The sequence below is a fragment of the Denticeps clupeoides genome, chromosome 5, assembly GCF_900700375.1.
Source record: "Denticeps clupeoides chromosome 5, fDenClu1.1, whole genome shotgun sequence".
Taxonomy (NCBI): domain Eukaryota; kingdom Metazoa; phylum Chordata; class Actinopteri; order Clupeiformes; family Denticipitidae; genus Denticeps; species Denticeps clupeoides.
Genome location: NC_041711.1, coordinates 15089518 through 15107943, shown reverse-complemented (window position 1 = coordinate 15107943; position 18426 = coordinate 15089518). Strand labels below are relative to the sequence as shown.

Below are 18426 nucleotides of genomic sequence, written 5' to 3'. Positions count from 1 at the left end.
ACAAACTTCCGGTCTATAGTACCTATTTTTCCCATTTTTTTCTGGTGATTGGTAAAGTGTTTCAAATGTTGTAAATGACTTTAAATGCAAATTTTTAAAATGAAATGTTAATTTGATTTGCATGTTTCGGCCACTGTCGTTAGTTGATGCATTTTTAATTACTACAGAGATGCGAAACTGGATGCTGACGAGGTGAAACGGAGGCTAGCCTCTGGCGATTTATGTTATTTCTACTCTACATTGGCCGGGGGCAACAGCCACGGCAGATGTTCCACCCTCAATAAAAAATGCCGACCTCACACATCTGTCCGATGCTTATTCACAGCATCCCGCCAGGGTTTAAAAACGTCTGTCTGAGAAGTTAAAGTAAGCTATATTTAAGTTTTCTGTTTTTTATTTACATTCTATCATTTATTTAATAATAAATTGTTTTGAATCAACTTTTTTTTTAAGTGTCCTTTACTTAATGCTACTGATCATTTCCTTGTTTACTTTGGAGTACTATAATTGCCTCATATTGACTTTTCTTTGTATGGCTGTAGTATCTTAGTCGCAATAGGTGGACAGACAAGTGACTTGTTAAAAGCAGGAATGGATTAATGAACATGCCTACCAGGCCCAGGGTCTCGAAAACTAAAAATACAGGCTTATACTGGGTTTGATCATCTCATGTCTGTATGTTGTTTATTTATTTCTACAAAATTCACTGGAATAAAGCATTTAAGGACTTATTTATGATTATCAGGGTTATTTTACACTACAAGCCAAAAGTTTGGACGCACCTGCGCACCTTTTTTTTTTTTCTTTTTTTTTTCATTCAATGTGTTTTCTTTATTTTCATGACTATTTGCATTGGTAGATTCTCACTGAAGGCATCACAATTATGAATGAACACATGTGGAGTTATGTACTTAACAAAAAAGGTGAAATAACTGAAAACATGTTTTATATTCTAGTTTCTTCAAAATCGCCACCCTTTGCTCTGATTACTGCTTTGCACACTCTTGCCATTCTCTCGATGAGCTTCAAGAGGTCGTCACCTGAAATGCTTTTCCAACAGTCTTGCAGGAGTTCCCAGAGGTGTTTAGCACTTGTTGGCCCCTTTGCCTTCACTCTGCGGTCCAGCTCACCCCAAACCATCTCGACTGGGTTCAGGTCCGGTGACTGTGGAGGTCAGGTCTCCACTTTTTGTTAAGTACATAACTCCACATATGTTTATTCATAGTTTTGATGCCTTCAGTGAGAATCTACCAATGTTAACGGTCATGAAAATAAGGAAAGCACACTGAATGAGAAGGTGTGTCCAAACTTTTGGCCTGTAATGTATTTCAGGCTGTTTATATATCTGGGCCCACGGGCCAACAAGTTAAAAGTGTTAAAAGTCTGTTGCTGCTCACCTCCTGGGCATCAGACCTGCATTTATATGAATAATCAATTTTATTTCCTGTTCAGCTTAAGGCCTTGAACTTAGGTGATTTCAAACCAAATAAATGAAACAGAAATGTTTCTCATTATTTGGCACCATGATTTGGCGTCATTCACCACCACGGACTTTTATTTTGGTGCGTGTGTGCTTGTGTGTGAAGCCGGAAACAGCGCGCCCTTCTTCCGGCTGAAATTGTTAGCGATGCCTCCAGTTTACCTGCGGCCAAAATGACAGAAAGAAACCCTCCAAGCAGCCGCACTTCTTCCGCGCCTTTCCTGCCGCTCCCAGATGTGGAGCTCCTGACCCGCCCGTTTTCCGCGGCTCCGCTGCGCTAGCTGTCGCCCTCTGTGGCGGGGGGTCCGGCTCGGTCCGTCTGTCGCAACGTCGCTCGGGTGACCGGTTCGGTGATGGAGGGAGTTCTGTACAAGTGGACCAACTACATGACCGGTAAGAGGAAGCAGGTCTCGGGTACCCCGCGTGTGGACGTGACCCCCGCGGCCCCACGGTCATCGCTGTTAAAGCAGCACGACGTCGTCGGCCTGAACTTGTGCGAGATGATCTGGACTCGGGGCTGTGTAATTTGGGGGAGCCGGACACGAGCTGCCGCTGCTCCACTTCCTGCTCCAGGATATTAAAGAATAATAAAAAAACTCTTAACTGCTGCATCTGAAAAAATGGCAACATCCTCGATGAAATATCATCGTTTCTTTTCGTTTAGAAGGTTCAGGCATTAGTCAAACCAATCAGAAATGTTTCCTTTATGGGAACAGTAACTCTGAAATTGTTTAGAAAGTGAGTAATTTAGTGTAATATAAAGAATTTCGAGATGTGTTGGAATAACTGAGGATCGGTTGATCTACAAGCAAAAGTCTACAGATGGAGAACAATACAGTATTGCACACATATTCTGTACACACACATCATGTCATTTTTTTCACTAAATGAATGCAATTCTGCAATAAACTGTTGTTGTAAATCGATATCTGATCAATGTTTGCTATAAACATGCAACTTTCTTTTCTTTTCCCTGCTGTACAGGGAGGATACTTTTGAAATGTTGGACATTTCAGTCCTTTTCAGATGGATCATAGATACCAATGTTGTAAAATGAGATGCTGTGATATTACAAGGGTGATATTACTGTGATATAACAAGGGTAATGCTGTGATATTACAAGGGTTCACATTTCTTGAATAGTGGTGATGTTAATTTGACTTAACTGTTGCAGGGTGGCAGCCTCGATGGTTTGTGCTCGACAACGGGATTATATCTTATTATGACTCCCAGGATGACGTGTGCAAAGGGAGCAAGGGGAGCATTAAAATGTCCGTCTGTGAAATCAAGGGTAAGCTTTCTGCCCCGTGCTGAAATCTTCCATGGTTCTGCTCCTATTTCATTTCTTTTTCTCCTTTCTTTGTAAACCAAATGAATGCTGCATCGAAGACAAAAATGTGACACCATTTTTTCCCCTCGTTAGTCCATCCAACTGACAACACCAGACTGGAACTGATCATACCTGGGGAGCAGCATTTTTATGTGAAGGCCGTCAACGCCGCTGAGCGCCAGAAGTGGCTCGTTGCCCTCGGAAGTTCCAAAGCCGGCCTCGTTGACAACAGAACCAAAAAAGAAAGAGGTGAATTCCGAAAAGGATTCTGGCAGAGCTCATCTGTGTTAACTGGATATGTTTGTTTTCCTCTCGTGTTTATTATTTCATTATTATTTTTTTATATGTAGAATTAACTGAAACCACAGAGTCGCTGAAAACCAAGATGTCAGAACTGCGGCTGTACTGTGACTTGCTGATGCAGCAGGTTCACACCATCCAGGAGTCTGTTGAACCACGGGGAGAACATTCAGACCTGAGCACTGAGGTTAGATGAGGGCCTGAGTGAATAGAATTATAATTTGCTGTAAAAGTCACATAAAGTTTAATTTAATTGACATTTTGAATTTATTATTGAAGAAACAAATGACTTTTTGGGCGGTCAAATTTAACACATTCAAATAAATAGACATTCTGTTAACACTTGATTGTTTGCATATCTGCTTGCATCTCAAACCATATTAAACCTGACTGATTGGCCAACACCCTTGGGACATTTGCATAACTAAAATTGATTAATTAGCACTTGCCGCATCTGAAAATTAAAAAAATGTAACTATTTGCCACAAGAACTGCAAATCGATGGACCCACAATTCTGTTCAACGCCAATGTCTATGTGGTGCAGTGTCCAAAGCTCTTTACATTGTGCAGAAGCTGACGCACCACCCATGCTCAGAATAGTTAAAAAACGATAAATTAAAGATAATAAAAAGAGGTGTGAACCTTCACTGGTCTCACCGTTCAATTTGGTTACTTTACATTATGTTGTCAGTGAGCTGAAAGTTAGTTGCGACCGGCACAGCGCTGTACTCAGGTCAGGCAGCCACAGTCCCTACTGGCACTCATTTTTAACTAGAGTTTTAATGCTGGTGGAAGAAAGTTACCAAGCAATGTCATTGTGATATAATCCATTACGTTTTGTACTGCATCGACGCAGAGTTGTCCACACTGATTATGAGATTCAATTCATGTATGTATTAATACATTTTAATCGGTTTTTGTTGGTACCAGAAAGGTTCTGGCTAGTTCAATGCTCAGTAACTTATAGTCTGCTGCCTTCCAGACCATGAACGAAGCGTCTTCTCTGCTCAGCGCCACCTGCAACACGTTCATTAAGACCCTGGAGGACTGCATGAAGATCGCCAACTCCAAGTACAAGGCTGACCTCCTCCAACTGAACCCGCCAGACCCCCTGATGTCCCCAGTCTCTCCCTCTCCCATCCAGATGGCGCGGGTAAACAGTACATGCGGTTCAACACCAGTGTTTTAACATTAACAGCCTGGTTTGTAGAAAAGAGCAGATTTTAATTGATTTGTTTAATTGATTAATTGATTTGTACATTTTGCATGAATGTTGCAAATAGGAGGAGAAGATACATGACAAAGCTCTGATTTGGAGGGGCTAAAGATCTAAATCTCAGTTTGAATTTATTCAGTTTGCTCGGTTTTGTGGCATTACTATGGGTTTTGAGTGACTATGAAATGGAAACAGCTTTTAGTCAAGAAGGACAATCTGTGTAGTTCACTGTGTAATTTCTCTTCTCATTTTCTCTCTCTGTCTCTGTGCTTAGATGAAAAGGTCCATCAGCCACCCAGGGACATACAATTTTGACAGGTACCATTTTTGGCCACCTACACAGAAAACTATCAGATATTATTAAACATATTCACTGTGCTGTGCACTACACAACATCCACAACGCACACCAAAAAGTCACAAATAAAAGCTGCACCGTGTATAGATCTTCAGTGACCATAAACCATGCATCTCATGCAGAAAAAGAAGGGGAGCTGTGACACAGTGGAAACTGTGGGTGTAAAACCCTGGTGTGAGATTAATAAAAATGTAAATATTTCACATGCTTAGTGGCAGGCTTTGACCAGTAATTAGTAAAGCGACTACTGGAAACATGTTTGAGACTCCCAGCTTGGACCTTCTATGTGTCTGGAGTTCAATTATCGTATAAAACAGCTACAGCAGTCATAGGTGGCTGCAGCGTGGCCAGAGAATGGTTTTACTAATTATTTCAACATGAATTATGTGTATCAACGTAATATCAACGTTGGTACCCCTGGCCTCACACGCACATGATGCACAATGCCTGGACAAATTCAATAATTAATTAGCCTTGTTTTTTTTCAAGAAGGCTCCACCCCAAGTGTCCAAAATATGTTTACTGTCCTCTTTCCCTACTTAGTCTATGAAGTCGTGAACCTTATTGTAAATGAATGAAGGAGTGCATGTTCAGTTTTTTCCATCCGTCCTTCAAGGTCAAGCCATTTGCCAAAGGACGCAACGTTGCCACCGGCGCCACAGCGGTCCTCTCAGAGACGCACACGCACCTGTTCAGACACTGACATTCACGGGGACGGCTGCACTGTGGAGATGGACAGTGAGTAACACCTCCACCTAATGAATAGAATGCGTCCGCGCAAGAGAGTTCAGAGGGCTGCGTGGGCAGATCTGAATGAAGCTTCAGTCCTTGACACGTCTGTATGGATGCTCAATGTTAATTAAAATCGGCTTTAATCCTCAAAACAAGATCTTTCACTGCCCTCAGCATGAAAGCACGTTGTTGTCTTTAATTATGCTGAAACTACGCTACATTGGTGGCCATCTTTATATGCCACATTGAAAGCAGTAATATTGACTGCAATAATAATAGTATTTTATTGTTTAGAATGTAATTGTATGTTAACCTGTGATTATTTCAAAAACAACCTTCGTGGAATACATTTTTTGTGCGGCCATTCTCTGTAGTTTTCAAGACCACCGTAATGGTTTGATTTGTATGCTTTAATAAGTGTTCTTGTGGTCACATGGTTCACTGTCTGTGAACATGATGGTGTTCTCCTGTTCTCTCTTATTTGAAGAATCTCATAGTAGTGAGATTTTAGGTTTTGTACAGCATGTGAGTTTTTTTCACCTCCTTTCTTTCTCCTTCCCTTCTCGCTTTCTGAAGAAGTAGTGCCATTTCCCAAAGCCACAGTCAACGGAGACACTGCTCCCACCATCCCAGAGGAGGCAAGCGCAAATCCGAGTCACAACGGGTCTGGACCCTTCAGAGTCCGACCGCTGAATCACACGACCTGATGTTAATCCCTTTCCTCCCCTTTCTTTTATTATTTTATTTGGTTTGATAGATACTGCTATGCAGTCACAGCTTGCACTGCATTTCTGTTATTCTATGAAATATTGTATTATTTCCTGTGGAAGCATTTCTTCGCACTTTAAGAAAAGAAAAAAAGGATAAAACCTGTCCAACATGAATGTTTGTGTACTTCCAGGTATTTTCAAATGGTATTAATACCAAGACATATGTCTTTAGTTGTGATATAGATATTTAGGCACTTTTCATTTTGTGTACACTTGTGAAGTCCTGCTTAACCTTCTACTCCAAATTTAAAACCTTCTGGAGACTCTGCCAAGGAGTGTTTTATATATACACACATGCTTTTGGATTTTCTTAAAGGAATCTTGGCATGCACCAGTGTTCACCACATTGTTGAATTTACTGAGAGACAGGCTTGATTTCTTCACTGTCTGAATGTTCACTCGTCGCTCTTCTTGCCGTCGAACAGATGTGTTGCCTTAATGTTGGATCTTCGCATGGAAGGGTGTCTGTGAAATGTACTGATCTGTGAAATGTGAAGACGTAAAATTAAAACTGTAGCTTTGTTACTACTAAATGTGAGTTTTTGAGTTGAATTCCTATATTTTGATGGAACATCATGGAAATATGATACCAAGGTGTGAGAACCACATGGATTCTACAGGAGGGAAAGAGCAAAAAAAAAAAAGGCTTTTTTGAACAAATTTTGTTTGCCAATTTAATTTATAAAATATTTAAACAACCAGATGACAGTATACTTGGTGAACAGCATTTTTGCATATTAGAAATAATCACAACTTTTTTTGGAACAAATGTGTTTTCAGGGTTGTCATTGGGTTAATGACACATTCGTTATAAATTTATTCACTTTACTTGACCTGGTTCACATGCAAGGAGGTTGAAGATTATTTTTCCCACTTGTCTCTAGTCTACATGAAGGAGATGATAAGTGTGATTAAAATACTTGATCCTTGTATGGAAAATGCCTTTTGGGTGAACAAGCAGATGAGTTGTTATCTGTGTGCCGTTGAGTGCGCAGTGCAGGCACTGAAACATCTTGAAGGGCTTCCGCTTATTCCAGCGTGGCCAAGCCTCCAGTCTGTTCTGACCTTTCCGCATTGTGCCGATCACCCACGCACAAGTAGGTGGAACTGCGTACAGTGGCCATCACTCTAGCTGACTTGCTGATTCACTGGAGGCTTTTATTTGATTAAAAAAACGGAGAGGAAGTGCCACTCTGACTTTCACTGCCAGCTCTGCTACTGTCGCTGGTTCCTATGAGGTGCATAGGAAGTTGTGTCAGCATCAGCTTTTCCAGACATAAAGTGAGTTTGGTGGAGGAAGCATAGCCCACCTCGGCTGCATTATACAGAAGGAACAGGGCTTTTCTAGGGCAGCAGCTGCATGTGACGTTTTGCTCCAGAGGCATGCTGTGACCTAGTATCGTGCCTGCCTCTGCCAGGTGACAAAGCTGACGTCCCCTGGCGGGCAGGACAAATGCATTTTGTTGCACAGCTTGTTCTTTCTCCGGAACAACACCAGCAACATCTGCTCTGCTACTGATTTTGTTATCATCATTTTTGATGTGTGAAGCTGAAGCTGCAAAAAAATCTCTTCTGTAAAGTATGGAAAGAGCAGTTTAATGCACAAATAAAAATATTTGTGCATTAAACTGCTCTTTCCATACTTTACAGAAGAGATCCTTAGCCTAGTCATCGGTCATGACTACAGGTTAACTCTCAGAATGTATATGGCTGAATTTTCATTTGAAAATATAAAAGCAAAAGGGCAGAAATACTTTATTATATTAGTTATTTGATGATAATAAAAATAGCATTAAAATTAGGCAGCGTTTTTGAGTGGTTTTCTTGTGAAGAGGTCAGTTGAACCCTACGGCACCATCCCATCTGGAAAATAAAACTGAGCGCCTCAGACATATGCAGCGCTGTCACCGGTGCAAAGATCTGCAATTTGCGACTACTTTCATTTCAATTAATGTACCATTATCCCAGTTTTAATTTCTTTTAATGTACAATTTATAATTGACAACTTCCAAACATTCGGACTGGATCTGTATATTTCACCAGTCGATTTAATTATCTGCTGCAACTTTCAGTAAAATAAGGTACATTACAGTGGATCCATACAGTGGATCCGATAAATACACTGAACACATAATACGTATATATATTTTTTAATGTAATTCTATATATCTTCTAACATTTAATGACTATGTATGTATTTCCTTTCACTAGAGCAATAAGCAGAATCTGGAGTTCATGGCTTCCGGGTGCTCGCCGTTCTGCAGGGCGGTTGAGGCACCGCTGGCTCCACCGTCACTGGTGCTGCCATGGCAGGACCCATTGTCAAGTGAGGAGCCCTTGCTACTCTGGTTCTCAGAAAAGCTCTTTTCCTTCTCTTCATTTAGGTGCTCACCATCTGCACGACAACAGAAATATGTCTGAAGGTTTCTCATGCTGTTTTTTGAGGAGGTTTCCAACCAAGGCTCTGGGATTTCCTTGAACTGCACATATAATTCAACATTGCACAACACTTCTTGAACTAGAAACCTGTTATATCCCATATCAGCTCACCCATGCTGCTCTCTGGTGTCTTCGCGTACAGCTGCACGTCCCCCATGCCCATGATTTCCTCGTCGGAGGCGTGCAGGTGTCGCATGAGGAAGTAGGTGGTCATCAGGCCTTTGCCCTTTACCTGGATCTCCCCCCTCTCTTTGATCTCAAAGCTTTTGCCCGCTAGTTCACTGTGAAAAGGTGACAATGATAATACAAGAATAATATGAGATTAATTTAGCGATTAGCTAAATTACAGCATTTATCAGACACCCTTTTCCAAAACGCTTTACAATCAGTAGTTACAGGGACAGTCCCCCCTGGACACACTCAGGATTAAGTGTCCTGCTCAGGTACACAGTGGTAGTAAGTGGGGTTTTAACCGTGACTTTGTGATCTTCTGGTTCATAGCATGTGTGTGTGCGAGTGTGTATCCCATTAGGCTACTTCCACACTTCGTTGTAATGAAGAAAACAACTCGGAGAAGGACATAAAAGGCAGACTTTTGCATTGAGGATGTGTTTGGAGCAGTGGTGGCCTATTGGGTAAGGAAGTGCCCTGGTTCGAAGGTTGCCCGTTCGAATCCCGATCCACCATGGTGCCACTGAGCAAAGCACCGTCCCCACACACTGCTCCCCGGGCGCCTGTCATGGCTGCCCACTGCTCACAAAGGGTGATGGTTAAAAGCAGAGGACACATTTCGTTGTGTCACCGTGTGCTGTGTTGCAGTGTTTCACAATGACAATCACTTCACTTTCACTTTATGGTCCAGTACCTGTATGTGAATGGACTCAGATGGACATGGTCAGGGACTCCATGACTTTCCATGCGAGAAGCCGTATTGACTGTGTCTCCAAACAGGCAGTACCGTGGCATCTTCTCTCCTACCACTCCTGCCAAGACGGGGCCGGTGTGGAGACCCACGCGGATCTGAGGCACAGCCAAAAGAAGAGGCATTTTATTCCATTATCATAAACTAAAAGTTGGTAATGGTTGAATATAGTCCAATGATCCATAATCATAAGGTTGCCGGTTCAAATTCTGAACTGCCAAGGTATCACTGAGGTGCCTCTGAGCAAAGCACCGTTCCCACACACTGCTCCCCGGGCACCTGTCATGGCTTCCCACAGCTCATCAATGGTGATGGTTAAAAGCAGAGGACACATTTCGTTGTGTCACCGTGTGCTCTGGTACTGTGTATCACAATGACAATAATTTCGCTTTCACTTTCAAAATGAACCCTATACAACAGCACTGGATGATCACTGATAATAAGAGTGCAGCTGCCTGCTAGTGCAGCAGGTCTATAGCCCATGCTGGCTAGCTGCTTTTACTCCACCCCACCCCTCTTTGTCATGTTGCACTTGCCCTTCTCTGTGCTGATTATTTGCTTTTAAAATGGCATTCTCCTGAACTGTAAAGAGACGTGGTTCATCTTCAGAACGAATGTATAGTTGGGAGAGGCTGGCATTGTGTGGTGAGTTGGTCAAATTAGCAAATGCAAACAACCAATTGCACAAAATTAAGTACGAATTTTTGTTTTATTTCAACAGAGCAGGAGGAAGTAGAGCCACACCATCTGTGTTCTGTATGTTGGTTATAATTACGGCATTAGAAGATGAAGTACAGGCTTGATTAATGATCACATTTTCAACTACAAGCCAGCTGCTGATTGCTCTGGCATTAAATACCTGAATGGGTTGGCCGGTGATGGGATTGGTGACCTCTCTGGCAGCAATACGCATACCAAGGGCAAAGTTGGCCACCCGCTCTGCATGAGAATCAGTTGGGATGGGCACACCACCAACCACCATGTAGGCATCACCAATTGTCTCCACCTAAAAGAAAAACCGACAAACCTTACTCATTCCACTCATTCCTAGATTGCTTTCATTCTACAAACAGACACACCATGACACGCCCCAACACATGACATTGCTCACCTTATAAACATCATGGACACTCGTGAGACGGTCAAACCTGGAGTACATGGAGTTGAGCATGTTGACGATCTGAATTGGCTCACAGGCAGCACATATATTAGTGAAGGTCACAACATCGCTGAAGAGAATCGTGCACACCTTAAAATCACCTGTGACAGGAAGGGACATGTTGGAAGACATATTCATAGGTTTGAATCCAGATATATGAATCCAGACTTCAGAGGTCCAGTGCATCAGTTGACATTACAGTTTAGCACAAGTGACACGAAGGTCAGCCACTGAAACATTTATAGCACCCCCAAACAGGACCATGTGACCCGTATCACAATGTCACTGGAGATCTTTTCACATTGCTCTCTTTAAATAGTCTTAAAATATTCTGTGGAGATTATGATGAAGGTATGCCTTGATGGACCAGCTGATGAACCGAGACCAAGGAGGACCAGGAGGACCTCATCTCTCTTGTCACAGGTTAAAAGGCCCCTGTAAAAAAAAGCACTCTTCACCTGCTTCCACTCTCTTGCCCTCCTTGAGCTGATTCGCAACATGGCGAGGAAGCATGGCATAGAGCAGCGTCTCCGTCTTCTTCTTCTCCACCTCCAGGTTGCGTGAGAGGATGCGTAACTCCTCTTTCTTGCGCTCCAGCTGGTTGGAGAGCTCGATTTCCGCGAGCCGCTGTTGGTTCAATAAAATCAGGTCTCGGGTGGTGTCGTGCTGGGCAATGTCAGCCAGGTGAAGACCCCTCTCTTCCAGTTCCTGTAGGCTGCGGAGCTTTGGAGAACACAGGTACACCATGCACTCCAGAGATGGCATCCACACCATCTGACCTGAGAGACACATATTAGTGGATGACTGGAACTCGTACCCAACATTCACAACCTTATTGAACGTCAACAAATAATGAAAAATCATGAAACCTTGTGGACTGTCTTATTTACACTGAATGAAGTTCCTTGTGAGTTATCATGATGGCTTACCCCTCAGCTTCAGCATGGCCTGCTGTTGGGCTGCCTGTGGCACCATCTCACGGCGCGTCTTCAGCACGAACTGGCTGTTGATGAACTTTCGGATGTTGCTGATGTCGAAGATGATTTGTGGGTGGATGATTTCAAAGTACTCATCCAGCCGGATGTCCTTGGTCTGGAGGCCTGGCACAAACTTTTGGATGTTGACTCCAGTCTGCTTGATTCTTAGCTGTAAGCAACATCACAAAAGTTTTTTTTCTGAAGAACCTCAGATCTATCCGGTGAAAGGTTGAGGCACTCACGTTTTTGTCGAAGACTATGTGAAAAGGAAAAGCGTTACAGAAGGCTTGCTGATCAATCCACAACTTCTCCGGGTAGCTTGGAGAAAATGCACTACTAAGGTTTCCTGAATGTAGAGGATAGGAATATGAATATGACCGCCACATTGTTTCAGAAATCAACTTTTTGTAAAGCGCTCATTAGTTGGGTGTCTGCAATGTTATTTAACTGCAGCAAAACAAGTCAAACACAACCTTGGCTGAATCGAACAATGCTCCTGACAATGTCCCAGGGTGCTCTCTTTCTTGAAGATGGCGGAAGGCTGGTGTATCTCTGTTGCAGCTTCTTCATGGTCTCCTCTGCATCCTGTTCACAAGGAACAATTGCCATGATGATCTGATGAAAAGTCGTTGATAAGCCGAAAGATACAATATACTCGGTGACTTTAACATCCACTGTGATATATTAGAAGACTCACTAAGAACAGCATTCCTGTCTTTACTAGATTCAGTTGGAGTTAAACAAAATATAATAGGACCTACTCATGAAGGTGGTCACACTCTCGATCTGTGCTGACCTTGGGTTTAAATATAGAAGACATAGTCATTCTTCCGCAATCTGAAATAATCTCAGATCATTTCTTCATCGCTTTCAAAATATGTCTTAGGCACAATATAATACCACTGGGTGGTAGTAGCCTAGTGGGTAACACACTTGCCTATGAACCAGAAGACCCAGGTTCATATCCCGCTTACTACCATTGTGTCCCTGAACAAGACACTTAACCCTAAATTGCTCCGGGGGGGGACGACTGTCCCTGTAAATACTGATTGTAAGTCGCTCTGGATAAGGACGTCTTATAAATGCCATAAATGTAAATGTAAATAAAATCAACTCCCCCTGCTATAGAGACAAACGGACAATTACATCAAGTACAGCACAGAGATTTATTAATACCCTACCAGATTTATCATAGCTGATCAACTCACCGTCAGACCCCGCTGTACTTGACCAAGCGACCAAGAGAATTAAAACTACATAGTATGTTAGATAATGTTGCTGCCCTCAAAAGGAAGATAGTCAGAGATATTTTTTTTTGAAATTGTATGTATTCCAAATAGCATGGAAGGAGAACCTCCTTAACTATAGGAAGGCTCGTAGCGTGGCTCGATCAAAAATATCTCTCCTATTTAATAGACAAGAACAAAAATAATCCCACATTCCTGAGAATTCATGAGTACATGAACTCACAAGAAACGTCATTCAGTATAGAAAAGACAATACACAAGGTTTCATTAAACAAGTAGCAGCCAATTTTATAAATCCTATCCTTAAAATTATTCATTTGTCGCTTAGCACTGGCCACGTACCCCTGATTAAAAAATCTGATCTTGATTGCAGTCTGCTTTCGAATTATAGACCAATATCCAACGTTCCATTTTTATAAAAAAAATGTAGAAAAAGTTGTAGCCCAGCAGCGGTGAGCAGATCCTTCTCCTATAGAGCTCCGCAGATGTGGAACGGCTTGCTGGTCAGTGTTCATGACTCTAAAATCTAAACTGAAAACAAATCTGTTTTCTCTGGCTTTCAGTTAAAATCCCAGACACAGTGTCAATTATTAAGTCAACTTTAACACACAGTCACCCTGTGAAGCACAGACCAGTGTTCAGATCACCTTAGTTAGGCTGTCCTAGCAAGCGTACCGGGCCAGTGTGGCACAAATATACCGCTATAACCACACATTTCTGTACCAGTTGTACAGTGCCACCATCTGCCGCTGCTTCTGTTCTCTCCGAGGCACTGAATCAAGTGGCAGACCACCTGCAGACTCGAGTGAGAGACCACCAGATTAATCCTAGTCCCTAGCAATGAACTAGACGACTTAACATGAAACGTACCAGAGACCACAGCCACCACCACCAATTGCAGACTCAATCTACCTTTATATATGTGAGTTTTTCCTTGTGTGCAGAAGGGTCAAGTGTGGGGGTGTCAACTGGGCCTGTCAAAGCCCATTGAGACATACTGTATGTGATTGTGGGCTATATAAGAAATAAATGATATTGTTGTACTTGTCCTTCATATACTGTATAATAGCTCAGTGCTACAGAAATGTTCAGATCATCTGGCCAGATCATCTACTCTCTGGTGCAGGCAGTGTTGACCTGTCTGTTCTCTTCTCCCTGGATATCTTCTGTGCTGTCTTTTTGCTTTAGTCTCTTCTTCGACTTGAGGCTCCTCTGGACAACCAAGAAGACCACATGCTCTTTTTGGCCAGTTCGTTCATTCTCCTCGGACTGGTTAAGAATGGTCATGTCCACTTCGCTGTCAAAGAAGTCCTTAGCTACAGCTTCTATGATGCCTGTAAATGCCATGACATGAGTAATTAAAGGTTGGTGGTTAACGGGTGCAGGCTGAGATGAAGTGAAAGCTCATTTATTGTGCTTCTCACCAGGCACTATGTGATACAGCCCTTTGCGGTCAGAGTAGTAGTGGAGTAGCATTCTGCCGTCGTCCATCGTCTCCACACGAAAGGAGGGGGCATTCATCTCCTGAAACAGGGCCAACGTCAACATCATCAGTCAAGTACTGTAGGAAGGTCTTGGTCTCAATTTAGGATGGTTAAAAAAAAAACAGAAAACTGCGCATTCGCACAAAACAGTATCATTATTTATTTCGCACCACAATTCAAATGCAACCAGTCAGTTTTTTTTGCTACAACTAACTACAACTACAACTCTGCGTTTCTTGTTGCCAAACTATGAGGAAAGAATGCGCACATTGTACAGACATTTGTTCAGATATTTTGTTTTTTGCAAGCAACTAGCTCACTACTAGAGCATTGCTGAAAATGATTTTTCATCAGGTCTTGTAACTATGACAAATCTGGGAGATTAAAAAAAAAAAAAGACATAAGAAAAATATAATTTATAAAGATAATGCCTTTTTTTCTGAGTCATGTGATGTCGAATCTAGCCATAGTCTGATTTCGGTCTTGGTCTTGATCTCAACTAGCCTTCTAGGTCTCGCCTTAGTGTATCTGGGTCTTGGTCTCAGTCTTGGTACCCTCAGGTTTCGGCAGTGTCTTGGTCTTGATACCCTCCGGTCCCGGCAATGTCTTGGTCTCAGTTTAGGTGGTCTTGTCTACAACACTACCTGTAGGTCATCTGAAAAACCCACTTTTTAAAAATTAAATAAAGTTGATAAAAGTTGTTCGGGCTAATGTCTTTACAGAACAGACCAAAATGAGAGTCTTTTGGTATGAGACATGATGAGAGAAAAAAAACCCAGAAATGCTGAAGAATTGCAGACTTGCCTGATAGGACAGAGCCAGGTAGCTGTGGAGAGCATCCAGATTTTCAACGAACTCTGCCAGGTTCCCACCAAGGGTGCGCAACATGGTGTCATAGCCAGACATTTTACAGAAGCTGAAGAAGTACCCGCCAAAGAGTTTCAGCACCACTTCAGCAGACACTTCTGTGTAAAACATCACATACACATTCATGACTTCGTTTAAGTCTAAACTATAATTCAAGAGCAAACTAAGTATGAATATAGAACATGCATTTATTCTATAGTACAATGCGTATTATGAAAAATCAAAGCATCTAAATATGCACTATATTGTATTAATATTTACAATAACACATTAGTTAGTTTCAGTTAGTCATGAGTTTATAAGTTAGTAATTCTTATCTTTACTTGTAGAGGGCATGTTTAGAAGTTAAGAAAACAAAAATGTCATAAATGTTTTAAAAGTGTAAATACCTTTACAATATGAAATATACATATACAAATATACATTTACAACAAAAAACATATTGAATTACAGTGTTGATAAGAAATTATTATTATTTTTTTTAGGTAGAATATGTTTTGTTTCAACAAGTTGGATAATTGAAGACTATATCAGATAAGGTTTTGCCACAATTCTCAAGAATAAGTAGCAGATAAAGATAGACACACACATACATACAATTAATACTATTGTATATGTGTGTACATGTTGGCTTTGCGTGTGTCATTAAAAGCACACTGTATTGTCAGTGCATGGCATAAATTGAATAACATCTCTTGAGAGTGAGCTTGAGTTGGGCTCAGGTGTGTAACCTGACCTAGAGTCACACCTTCATCTGCCAACAGGATGGTTATGTGGCCGCTAGGGCCTCTGGTGCCCAGGTGGTGGTGAGGTGGCCTCAGCTGGGACTTTGTTAGCACCTCACAGATCTGTCCTCTACTGGCCACTCTCTGGTGACCGACAGCCTAGTCACCAGCACTGCACAGTACGAACAGACTGTACTGTCCCTGAGTGGTACTTTCATGCAGGTTATTGCCTGCAATAATCAAGAGTTTTACTTGCTTATGAGTGATAAAAAAATTCTGAAGGGTTGCTCACCCAGCATCTTGCAGGCCTCCTGCACTAGACGCAGGGTCAGGGTGTCATCGTAAATTTCATAGGTCATAAAGGTGTCCTGCACTTCAGCCATCATCCTGAAAAATGAAGAAAAAACAGTCTGGTCTGTCTATCACAGCTAGTATTTGAGAGACTTTTTCAGAGAGACGAATTAACAGATCACCTGAGTTTCTCCCATGTTTCTTCACCAAACTTCTCAATGACCAGAGACTTCAAGCATGTGTTAATGAAACCATACTGAAAGTAAATGAAAATGGGTGTGATGAAAATGTGAACCAAGCTCCTAAAAATTGTCAACCAATTAAAAAATGAGTGTGAAGGACCTCACCATCTCAGCAGGTTTTCACATCCAGTCTGTGTGACTCTGATTCCCAGTCAACTGAGACCCTGTCAGCAGCACCAGTTTCATTAACCCCACCCCTGACGTTCCCCAGCACCAAAAACAGTGGCGAAGGGAGGAGCGGGTGAAAGGGTGAGAGAGACAGAGAGAGAGAGTAGTTAGTGGTGAATTTCATAGCCCTGGTACACAGGGCAGCATGGTGGCACAGCAGTTAGCGAAGAGGCCTCACACCTCCAAGATTGTAAGTTGGAACTCTGACTTGGAACACTGCCAACTGGGGCAGTGGTGGCCTAGCAGCTAAGGAAGTGGACCCGTAATCGGAAGGTTGGCACTGAGGTGTCATTGAGCAAAAGTACCGTCTCCTCACACTGCACATGGGTGCCTTTTGTGGCTGCATGATTTAGGTTTTCCTCTGGGTTCTCCGGTGTCCTCCAGTCCTCCAGTGTGTCTGGGTGAGTCCTGAACTGACTGCACAACCTGACAAAATAGTTCTTAGTATGAAGACAAATGAAACTGGAGTTATTTATTTTTAAAAAGCCAGGAAAGCCTTTCTACACAGGAATTAAGTTTGACTTAGCTAGGTTTACTTATTAACATTTGATCCAAAAACACAAGTACATTTTACTAGCATTTTCCTTCCTTTGATGCAAAATGTATTTTGAGACTAAATTTAACTTGTTTTGTTCCGCACATAATTACAAAACTACTTTAAAATATAAAATAACACTGGCCAGAGATTAAAAGTTTAATTTAATGATACTGCTTAAGTGTTAAATGACAGTGACTCTGCCCCTCCCCAGGTAACAAGCCTATATGGATGATGCACAGGTACCAAACAGCTCCTTATCAGCACCCTCTTAATATGAACTCAAGATCCATTATGAAGAGCAAAAGTCACCTCTCAAAATGAAGATGTTGTAGGATGCAAAAGTAAGGAAGAAATGCTTGTAAAAGTTACTTGTATATTTGGATGAATTCAACTCTTATTAATAAATGTACCTTTAGAATTCCCTTTGTAAAAATTTCAAAGTATTTCTGCATTCAGCATCAAAACGGCACATTTTATCAGTATGTTTTATGATGTAGCGCATCATAATTATACTTTATTAATGTTGCAATTGCTTTTGTTCCACTTGCATCGGCATAAATATGAAAATGGAGAAATTAAGCCTGTGCTTTGTTTTTAGTATATTGAAGGGTCATTCACTTTTTAAAGAGCCAGATGGTGCAGAATTATCAGCAGTTTCATTATAAAATAGTCAGAAAAAGAGTTGGAGACAGAAAAAAAAGATCTCCCTGTCTCCAAGGTCTTCATGAAATATATAAGTAGTGATCTATTCACACACTCATCTTAATTCATCTTAGCTTTGATAATAGGAACTTATTTATTTTTTTCCTATTAAGACTTTTCAGCTGTTGATATAATAGTGTTCTATAGAAAATAGGCAGTATTTATGTCTGTCTATAATAAAAAGACCTTCAGAGGATCTGAAATTATGTTGAGACTTGTATGGACTTTTGTGTGTGCCTTTCTAATGATATCTTTTATTGGTATCTTGTTTCATTGATCAATAAAATTCAAGATAGCAGCTATCAAACTGTAATAAAGCTTTTTTTTAAATAATCAAGTGAATTTGTGCTTCTGTGGTATGTACTGAGTGGTCAATGGTCAGTGAGAAAAATACCCTCTTATCAGTTCAGCAAACAATCCTGGAACTGCACCATATATGCAGAAAAGTTGCGTTTCCTTAAATATTTAGAAGCAACTGG

General features: G+C 41.5%; 2 protein-coding genes across 5 annotated transcripts; one reads left to right on the top strand and one right to left on the bottom strand.

The window, feature by feature from the left end:
- The first annotated feature begins 1582 nt into the window (after positions 1-1582).
- On the top strand, positions 1583-6719 carry plekha3 (pleckstrin homology domain containing, family A (phosphoinositide binding specific) member 3). Of its 4 annotated transcripts, none has more exons than XM_028980938.1 (8): positions 1583-1873; positions 2655-2771; positions 2904-3059; positions 3161-3297; positions 4094-4264; positions 4602-4645; positions 5301-5422; positions 5996-6719. In XM_028980938.1, the coding sequence occupies exons 1-8, from the start codon at positions 1834-1836 to the stop codon at positions 6121-6123; spliced, it is 915 nt and encodes a 304-aa protein (XP_028836771.1). In that variant the 5' UTR covers positions 1583-1833; the 3' UTR covers positions 6124-6719. The 4 variants fall into 4 exon arrangements, with proteins under 4 accessions (XP_028836771.1, XP_028836769.1, XP_028836768.1 ...); XM_028980936.1 differs by having other exon boundaries at positions 5993-6719; XM_028980935.1 differs by having other exon boundaries at positions 4079-4264.
- Positions 6720-7927: 1208 nt separating this feature from the next.
- Positions 7928-16685, bottom strand: gucy1b2 (guanylate cyclase 1, soluble, beta 2). The gene is made up of 15 exons (XM_028980554.1): positions 16645-16685; positions 16480-16553; positions 16299-16393; positions 15219-15379; positions 14355-14454; positions 14068-14264; positions 12157-12268; positions 11926-12029; positions 11636-11852; positions 11165-11485; positions 10659-10807; positions 10407-10553; positions 9491-9645; positions 8737-8906; positions 7928-8581 (listed from the first exon to the last, which is right to left on the bottom strand). The coding sequence occupies exons 1-15, from the start codon at positions 16645-16647 to the stop codon at positions 8394-8396; spliced, it is 2193 nt and encodes a 730-aa protein (XP_028836387.1). The 5' UTR covers positions 16648-16685; the 3' UTR covers positions 7928-8393.
- Between the last annotated feature and the right edge of the window lie 1741 nt (positions 16686-18426).